General features: G+C 39.8%; 1 protein-coding gene and 1 pseudogene across 3 annotated transcripts in view; one reads left to right on the forward strand and one right to left on the reverse strand.

Annotated features, from left to right (window-relative positions):
• Positions 1-9285, forward strand: part of LOC110525733 (sialate:O-sulfotransferase 2) — an 80885-nt gene extending 71600 nt beyond the window's left edge. For all 3 annotated transcript variants that reach the window (XM_036979876.2, XM_090237654.1, XM_036979877.2), the window contains 3 exons: positions 2386-2550; positions 3420-3620; positions 6579-9285. In XM_036979876.2, the coding sequence (XP_036835771.2) occupies positions 2386-2550; positions 3420-3620; positions 6579-6937 (725 nt within the window). In that variant the 3' untranslated portion in view covers positions 6938-9285. The remainder of the gene's footprint in view (positions 1-2385; positions 2551-3419; positions 3621-6578) is intronic.
• Positions 9286-9320: 35 nt separating this feature from the next.
• Positions 9321-10075, reverse strand: LOC110525732 (chemerin-like receptor 1; annotated as a pseudogene).
• Between the last annotated feature and the right edge of the window lie 229 nt (positions 10076-10304).

Raw genomic sequence — 10304 nt, forward strand, 5'->3', positions numbered from 1 at the left:
AATGATTTGTCCCAAATACAATGCTTTTAGTTTTTGAAATATTCAGGACTAACTTATTCCTTGCCATCCATTCTGAAACTAACTGCAGTCATTTCAGTCGCTGTAGTAGCTGACGTGTATAGTGTTGAGTCATCCCCATACATAGACACACTGGCTTTACTCAAACCAGTGGCATGTCGTTAGGAAAGATTGAATAAAGTTAGTGGCTTAAACAGCTGCCCTGGGGAATTCCTGATTCTACCTGGATTATGTTGGTGAGGCTTCCATTTAAAAACACCGTCTGTGTTCTGTTAGACAGGTAACTCTTTATCCACAATATAGCATGGGGTGTAAAGCCATAACACATACGGTTTTCCAGCAGCAGACTCTGATCGATAATGTCAAAAGCCACACTGAAGTTGAAAAAAACAGCCCCCACAATCTTTTTATCATCAATTTCTCCCAGCCAATCATTTGTGTAAGTGCTGTTGAATGTCCTTCCCTATAAACATGCTGAAAGTCTGTTGTCAATTTGTTTACTGTGAAATAGCATTGTATATGGTCAAACACAACTTTTTCCAAAAGTTTAAGGGTTGGTAACAGGCTGATTGGTTGGCTATTTTGAGCCAGTAAAGGAGGCTTTACTATTCTTGGGTAGTGGAATTACTTTAGCTTTCCTCCAGGCCAGAGGGCACACACTTTCTAGTAGGCTTAAATTGAAGATTTGGCAATATTGTCTACTATTATTATCCAGATTGTCAAACCCTGGTGGCTTGTCATTGTTGATAGACAACAATACTTTTTTCACATCTTCCACACTCCACACCACGGAATTCAAAAATACAATGTTTGTCTTTCATAATTTGGTCAGATATACTTGGATGTGCAGTGTCAGTGTTTGTTGCTGGCATGTCATGCCTAAGTTTGCAAATCTTGCCAATGAAAAAATCATTAAAGTAGTTGGCAATATCAGTGGGTTTTGTGAATGAGCCATTTGATTCAATGAATGATGGAGCCGGGTTTGCCTTTTTGGCAAAAATGTAATTTAAGGTTCTCCAAAGCTTTTTACCATCATTCTTTATATATATTTTTTTTCATAGTACAGTTTATTTGTATTTTTATTTAGCTGAGTCACATGATTTCTCAATTTGCAGTACGTTTGCCAATCGGTTGTGCTGCCAGACTTATTTGCCATATCTTTTACCTCATCCGTCTCAACCATAAAACATTTAAATTCCTCATTAATCCAAGAGGATTTAACTGTTTTTCAGTCATTTTCTTAATGGGTGCATGCTTATTAGTAACTGGAATAATTAATTTAATAAATGTGTCAAGGGCAGCGTCTGGTTGCTCCTTATTACACACCACAGACCAGAAAATATTAATTACATCATCAACATAAGAATCATTTCAACACTTTTTGTATGACCTCTTATACACTATATTATGCCCAGCCTTTGGAACTTTGGTTTTCCTAGATATGGCTACTATATTGTTATCAATACATCCTATGGATTTGTATACTGCTTTAAAGCACATTTCTGCAGCATTAGTAAAGATGTGATCAATACATGTTGAGGATTTCATTCCTGTGCTGTTTGTAACTACCCTGGTCGGTTGGCTGTAACCTGAACCAGGTTGCAGGCACTGGTTACAGTTTGAAGTTTTTTCTTGATGAAATCCAGTCAACATCTCTGTTGAAATCACATACATTATCAAGCATTTCACACATATTATCCAGATACTGACTATTAGCACTTGGTGGTCTGTAGCAGCTTCCCACAAGAATGTTCTTTAGGTGAGGCAGATGAACCTGTAGCCATATTACTTTAACAGTATTTAACATGAGATCCTCTCTAAGCTATACAGGAACTGTTTTGAATATAGACCGCAACACCACCCCCATTGGCATTTCTGTCTTTACGGTAGATGTTATAACCATGTATTGCTACCACTGAATCATCAAAGGTATTATCCAAGTGAGTTTCAGAGACAGTCAGAATGTGAATGTCATCTGTTACAAGTAAGTTATTGATTTGTGTTTACAGTGCAGGACATTTGAAGCAGTGACTGGATTTCAAAGGCATTATACATGACCTTTGCCATGTGTTGTCCTCTATAGTAGAAACACATGTCTGCTCTAGGTCTAGGATGTTTGAACCTGAAAGAGCAGTCTATGTTCACCAGTCCTTCAGGGGCTTACTGAAGCCATTTGAGATTCCTACTGTCAAGATAAAGTACAGAGACCCTTTGACATTCTCCCTCACTGTCCAGCAATTTCAATTCTGTGGCAGGTTAATAAGACTATTTTTTAGTAAGGAACACAAATAAGTCTGTGTATTTAATTTTCTCATTCATTATTGTGTATCACGTGTGTGACCTGTGTTCTATCCTGTGTTCCCTCAGATAACCGCTGCATGGACCGGCGCTTCCTGCCCACGCGTTCCAAGCAGCTGATTGCTCTGGCCAGCTTCCCCGGGGCTGGCAACACCTGGGCCCGCCACCTCATAGAGCTGGCCACCGGCTTCTACACAGGCAGCTACTACTTTGATGGCTCCCTCTACAACAAAGGTACTGTAGGCCTCACTTAGACATAAAATATGGCATGGGTACTGGCCAGTTGGGAAGTCATTCAGTCACTTACACAGTAAAAAATACACTTTAAGCATTTCCATATATATATATACACTAACGGTCCAAAGTTTTAGAACTCCTACTCATTCAAGGGTTTTTCTTTATTTTTACTATTTTCTACATTGTAGAATAATAGTGAAGACATCAAAACTATGAAATAACACATCCTCTGCAACAGAGGTAACTTTAGGTCTTCCTTTCCTATGGCGGTCCTCATGAGAGCCAGTTTCATCATACTGCTTGATGGTTTTTGCGACTGAACATGAAGAAACTTTCAAAGTTCTTAAAATTCTCTGCATTGACTGACGTTGATGTCCTAAAGTAACGATGGACTGTCGTTTTACTTTGCTTATTTGAGCTGTTCTTGCCATAATATGGACTTGGACTTTTACCAAATAGGGCTATCTTCTGTATACCACCCCTACCTTGTCACAACACAACTGATTGGCTCAAACGCATTAAGAAGGAAATACATTATTTTAACTTTTAACAAGGCACAGCTGTTAATTTAAATGAATTCCAGGTGACTGCCTAATGAAGCTGGTTGAGAGAATGCCAAGAGTGTGCAAAGCTGTCATTAAGGCAAAGGGAGGCTACTTTGAAGAATCTCAAATATAAAATATATGTGGATTTCTTTTTTAACACTTTTTTTGTTACTACATGATTCCATATGTGTTATTTCATAGTTTTGATGTCTTCACTATTATTCTACAATGTAGAAAATAGTAAAAATAAAGAAAAACCCTTGAATGAGTCGGTGTGTCCAAACTTTTGACTGGTACTGTATATATATACTTTTTTCTAAGGCTTCAAAGGTGAGCGAGACCATTGGCGGAGTGGTAGGACCATCTGCATTAAAACACATGAGAGTGGCAAGAAGGAGATTGAAGCCTTTGACGCCAGCATCGTCATGATCCGCAACCCTTACAAAGCCCTCATGGCTGAGTTCAACCGCAAGTACGGCGGCCATATTGGATTCGCCTCTCAGGCCCACTGGAGAGGGAAAGGTGAGACTTTAGCCAATGATGACAACATGTTGTCACTGTGTCCACAATTCAGTCTCTCGTCCTCAGCGAATGCCAATGCTTATTTTTTGTACTTTTTTCGACCTACTGTATTTGTGCATTGTGTCCTTCCGCTGTCTTGCAATGAAAATTATTCATCTAATCAACTGTCAGTTATACTTTATATTACAGTGCTCTTTAATACACTGTACTTATACTTTACTTAGGGTTAGGGTTGGGGTTGAGCTGAGGTGTTGACATGAAGCTAGAGTTTGGGTTAGAGCTAAGATGAATAGGGTTACTGCTGTAAGTACAGTGTAAGTACAAGCATTAGTAATTACAATACTTGTAACAGTAATTACATTAGTATAATTACACAGTAATAAGGGTATGTGATGTAAATTATTGATGAGTCATGACTAAGTGAAATCAACAGATATGAACAGGCTTGGCATACTGTGGATATGCCTTTTCCCCATCATGCTACTGAATGCCCATTTTCAGTGGCTCTCTCTTTATTAAAACCCCCTAGAGTTTGCTGATGCACCCGTGCTTTAATCTAAGTAACATAATAAACATTTCCCCATCAAAACCCAGCAGATTAAGCTAGAGATATCTGTTTTTTTTCCTGCGTGGGCTGCGTCTAAATTCAGCACATCAACCTATGTCGCATCTGCGGTGGAAAGTGGCAAAAGCTACTTTTTGTCAGACCGGGAGACATCCCGAAAATCGTTCTTCTCACAAAAATGTCTGTAGCATCCAAACGGTTTGGCCTATAAACTAATAAGCCCATTCTATAGAAAGATAGACACATGTGTCACATGACCCATACAAATGAATGGATGTAGTTTTGTGCCAACCAAAATAAGGGGTTAAATGTGTGTAAAAACAAAACAAAAATATTTCCTGAGCTTTCTTAGAACTCTTAGATATAGGACAGACACTTCAAAACCTTATTCCTTATAATGTCTTTTTTATTAACTAATGTGGTCAACCACAGAGGTTTTCAATATCTGAATGATATGATGGGGTTTTGGCCTCATGTTGTAAGGTTTTCTCATTTTCAGCTCCTCCAATGGGCAGAATTGTTTTTGGTATGTTCTCATATTATAAATGTTTCCCTCCACACATTTCAGAGTGTGTCAGTAACCATGGCAACCACAGCTCCTATCTGAAATCCCTTGTAAGTTTGGGAACATATTTTCTAAATAAAAATGAGTTTGAGCTGATTTCCTGGTGATTTTACAGTCTTTTATGTCCAACAACTTGGGGGCCCAAATAAAATTACCCACGGGACAAATTTGGCCCGTTCGCTGTCTATTGGGGAACCCTGCCATATTCCCTATACTGTATATTGCACAAAATAGGGAACATGGTGCCATTTGAGATGGAACCTCTGACTCAGCAGGACATTGTGTAAGAGCCGGCCCCAGCTGTGTGATCACCGGCCCCAGGCCTTAGAGGGGGGCTGTACTGTAGGTTGTTATGATGACGTTAGAGTTACTGTTAGAGTTGCTGACGCCTTTTAATGCACTGCAGCCTCACAATTACCTTGAATCCAAAACAAATTATTTTGGCGATAGTATTTGAATGTTACACATGCATAAGTATCGGTAGGCTATGTGTCATATTCGGAAGTGGTCTCTGGATGATTACGTCAAATTATTGAATTTGTCAAAAATATTATCTTACAATCCCTAAACCAACAAATGTCCCTTAGCTACATAATTAAGTTATTCACACAGCTCATTTCAGTGTACTGTATTAGCTTTTTGCCCCCCTTATAGGCTAACATTCTGTACTTCCTGATGTCCAGAGGGGCTCAACAACCTTGGTCCATGGCCACTGTAACTGAACACCAACTGACTGACAAACAAACAAACCTCTATCCATTCACATACTACATTAAAATGGTTGAATTGTACTATCCTACTCGGATTAGGACTGCCTACTGTATTTACCAATGCTTCATGGCATACAATGCATGAGGTTTGTCAAGAGGAATTCAATAGCTGTGGTGTTTTGGCTCTCCAGATTTGGTTTCGCTATCTGATAAGAGAACTGTTTCTCTGCTTCACTGCTGCCCTTTAACGTGCAATGTTCTTCTGAAGCTCACTATGGCAGTATAACTTCCACTCTCATATCATCTGAATCCCCAAGCCTGCACTGCTAACTCAGCAGACTTACACTTTAACAACCATCCCTCTCCTCCTAATAAAGGTACATGCTAAAGCAGCCCTGGTTTCGCCTGCCAACTCCTTTATGGACTGTGGCTTATAAAAGATTGAAAGGTTTCTGCAGTAAAGTATTCCAAAAGGGTATGGTGCACTGAACTGTCTTAGCAGTCAACTGAAGGACAATGTATACTGTAGGGTGCTGGTAGACCTACTGGTGCCACAACAGTAGATCCCTATCCTAGCTGTCCCCTGCTCTACAGTATGTCCCGCCCCTGAAGCTCTCCATTGACCCTGGTGGTAAATCCTGAGCCTCTCAGACTGCAGCAGGTCTATCTGTTAAAAGGACAAAGACTTGCTCTGTTCTGTGTCATTCATTTAATCCCCCCAAGGAAGCCCGGGTCTCAGAGAAGGCATTATGTGCTGTGATTACACTTGGTGAATTGCACCAGACCTCTTAAATGAAATAATATCAGTGTTTGATGATTCTTCTGCAGGGAGAATGGATCCACTACCTTGGGTTCCCTGGGGATGTAGAGAGCTGCAGAGATTGTATTCTAATATTATATTCAAATTGTATTTTTTCCTGCTTTTTGCTGGGCTGCTCATACAGCCAATAGTGCCCCATTTATAGGTGTTTTCTTCCAATTTTGGATTATAATTATTTACATTGAATATAACTGATATATGCTAGAGATCAATTGTGTACCCTTATTTAAGATTTTAGGCCTTCTCACACAACTCGATTATTTTTAATCTGCTTCTGGTGTTCTGTGTTGTTTTGCAGAGTGGCCTGAGTTTGTGAAGAACTATGCTCCTTGGTGGGCGTCCCACACACTGGATTGGCTGCGTTATGGGAGGAATGTCCATGTGGTCCACTTTGAGGAGCTGAAGAGGGAGCTGTTCTCTAAGCTCAAGGACATGGTCCTGTTTCTGGACCTGGAGGTGGCCGAGGAACGCCTACTCTGTGTAGAGGGACAGAAGGACGGTAAATTCAAGCGCTCCGGCCTGCGTAAACTGGATTATGACCCGTACACACCTGAGATGCGCACTAGCATTGACGAACTGGTCATGACTGTGGACGCTTCCCTAAAGAAGAGGAACATGGCCGGGGTGCCGAAGGAGTACCGACCCACTCTGAGATAATATCTCCTCTCCTTTCCCTCTCTCTCTCTCTCCATTTCTCACTCTGTTCTTCTATCCCTTCCCTTCGTTCTAGGATTAATTCATGTCATCCATGTCCAAATGGCTTCAAATATAAAAGTCACATGAACTGAAAATCTATGTGTAGGAAATACGTTTTTATTTAATATACTTCTCTGTTCCCCACCACTTCTCTGTCTCCTTCTTTCTCACATCCCTTTCCTTTATTTGTTTGACTGACAGGCACACAACCGTATTGATTAGGAGAACAAATACTCTTTCATGAAATGGTTTGAAATGTCACAAAACCTTTTAATGATCTGTCATTTTCAACTAAATGTTTTGTTTTGTTAGATATGAAAAATCTATACCTCAACTTGCTGAATACAGTATGTTTGAGAGCCACTATATTTAAAATTAGGAGGTGGTCAAAACCGTACTATTGGACTTGGATTTGGTTGGCGAAAACCCCTGTGTCCATCTATAGGAGGTAATGAATGGGACTGAACACTCATCTCTCCGTCTACCCCTGTGGACACACCATGAGGCTAGATCTTCACTCTTCTCCTCATACTTCAGCAGTATTCTAACAAGAAGAGGTAATACAGCACTATCAAACAGCTGCTCTGCTTCTCTGAAGCAGTGGCCTCTCTTAAAACTGTGCTGCATCAGTCCTACTGAGTCATTACATCTGTGCATTACAGCTGTCCTTTTGGTTACTGGCAACAGCTCTGGAACACTAAATAATTAACTCTACATAGTTTATTTTGACCATCAGGCTCTATGGAACACTCCTGACTCTTGTCAAGACAGCCCTTTCAATAACTAGCCTCGACTCATCGACAGCTTGTTCGTCCTTGGTCTCCTCAGATGTGGTCAGCCAGACACACTGCGCATGATACATTTATTGTGGATTTATTGAATGGAGTTTTCTGCAAACAGCGCTATTTTGAAACTACCACTTCTGCTAAATCACTCTGCAGAACTTGTTGCTTTCCTTATAATGGTGGTTTGAAGCAAAATTACAATGTGGTGCCTTTTCTGTCAGCTAACTGTTGGCTTTAAGTTGAAATGTAGGGAAAATAAAATGATTACTAATATCAAATATTATTGGTAATGTGAATACATTATTGATGATATTTGATGTTAAACTGTCCGCTTAATGCATCATCAGACACACTAGTGTCGAGCTTATGAAACAAAATACCAAGGATGTTGTTATGCAATTATTGCAAATATTGTGTCAGTGCAATGCACTGATCGAATGTTTGAGATTTCCATTTGGCTCATAACTTAATACAGGCTGGGAAGAGGCAGGGTTAACAATCAATAATTGTATGCCACCTCACTGTGTGGCTGAGGCACGTTAGATCAATATTGTGGAGTTATCAAGCATACCCTGATAGTTTAACACTTCAAATTATACATTTTTATGTGGGGGCAGTCAAATTTGCCTGCCTATAATGACTCAAACACACCAAAATCAATCAAAATGAATATTGTGTCTCTGTTTGAGTGACTTAATAACTAAGAGATAATAATATTTGTCTTCATAATAAGATAATAATATTTGTCTTCATAATAAGATAATAATATTTGTCTTCATTTATTTAACTTGAATATGATCCAAAAAGTGTTTCACTGTAAGGTTAATACAGCTGTAGCTTGTACTGTAGCTGCACGCTTACTACCCCAAAGGCCCAAAAGGCATTTATTCAAGTTATAGATGATATGAGATGAGAGTTTTCCCCTCAATGCTTTTTTTTCTTGATATACGATCCCTGATCATTTTTGTTGAAGGTGAGTAGTAATGCTGAAAGTGACGCACCCCATTTTCTCGATTGCTTTGGTATCGCAAAACAAGCTACATGTACAGGTATATAATAGTCCCAGCCATAGGTAATGTGCAACAGAGAATAGAAAGCTAATATACATCAAAATAATCTGTAAGTGAAGCATTTGATTTTGTACACCCACCATTTTATGTTGACTGATGTATAATGTGTGCGTGTCTCTATTGGTCACATGTAGAAAGAGTGCAATGAAAGAAAAAATTCCTTCCAAAATATACACATATATTTTTTATAGTACGTGCAACAAAATTACAAATATATTTATAATGCAACAAGTAAATGGGAGATATCTCTTCTATTTTTGACATAGGACTTTAACTTTGAGTGTTTTTTGCTTTCATTGACAGGCTAGCACTATCTCAAAAGGGGTGTCACAGTTGAATGTATTTTGTATGGAATGAATGTAATGTGATTATAAATAAGGTAATAGAATGGAAGTAAAAGACTGCGATTCCAAATAAACATGCAATCTGAAATAAATGTTGTATGGTAGTAAAAATACACCAGACGTTGGTTAGTATGTATTTAGTCCATCATATCTTCAGACCTTCAGGAATAACAGTTAGATAAGCTTTATCCCTGGCTCCGGATTGCAGTATAATGAAGACATGGCAGGGCAGCCAGCCGATGAGGAACATGGCTATCAGGGCAGTCATGACTCTGAAGGACTTGGAGGACCTGGTAATCCTGTTGGTCCTCAGTTGCAGGGTGATGACAGAGTAGCAGAAGATGATTAGGAGGAGCGGGAGCACAAAGTCGCTGACAAATCGACTCACAACTACAATTAGATGGATATTTTGGGATACCCATCCCAATTGTTAAAGCATGTTGTTGTGTAGTCTGTGGTGACATGACAAAACATTATGGAGGCAATGCTGAGTGCAACAGAGATGACCCAGGCAAGGACCAAAACTGCAGAGGCCATCCTCACGGTACACTGGTTTTGGGCCCAAACTGGATATACGACCATTACATAACAGTCAACACTCATGAAGACCAGGAGGAAGATGCTGCTGAACATGTTAAGGAACATTGTGAAAGAGGTGAACATGCACATGAACAGCCCAAAGATCCAGTCCATTGTCACAGTGTTGATGATGTTGAAGGGGAGACAGGCACAGATTATGAAGTCGGAGACGGCCAGGCTGAGGTACCAGGTGGTGTTGACTGTCTTCTTCATCTTGAGACCAGCGATCCGGATGACCATCCCATTCCCACAAACCCCCAGCAGGAAGATAACTACATTGACCACCAGGAGGGAGGCGCATGAAACCTCTGTGTGAAGCATGTCTTGTGGGTTTTGAAATCTACATCCTCGGGAGGAGTAACATTGATGAACTGACATTGACACTCAATTTGAAATGTATAATGAAGAGAAAATACACCTACACCTATACCTAAACCTGGTCAGGCACAGCATCCAATACAAAACATTGACTTTGACCCTTTGGACATTACAGAGGCAGCAGGCTCATATACAGTGGGGAGAACAAGTATTTGATACACTGACGATTTTG

The sequence above is a fragment of the Oncorhynchus mykiss genome, chromosome 6 (assembly GCF_057628025.1).
Source record: "Oncorhynchus mykiss isolate SJ-2025 chromosome 6, ASM5762802v1, whole genome shotgun sequence".
NCBI lineage: Eukaryota > Metazoa > Chordata > Actinopteri > Salmoniformes > Salmonidae > Oncorhynchus > Oncorhynchus mykiss.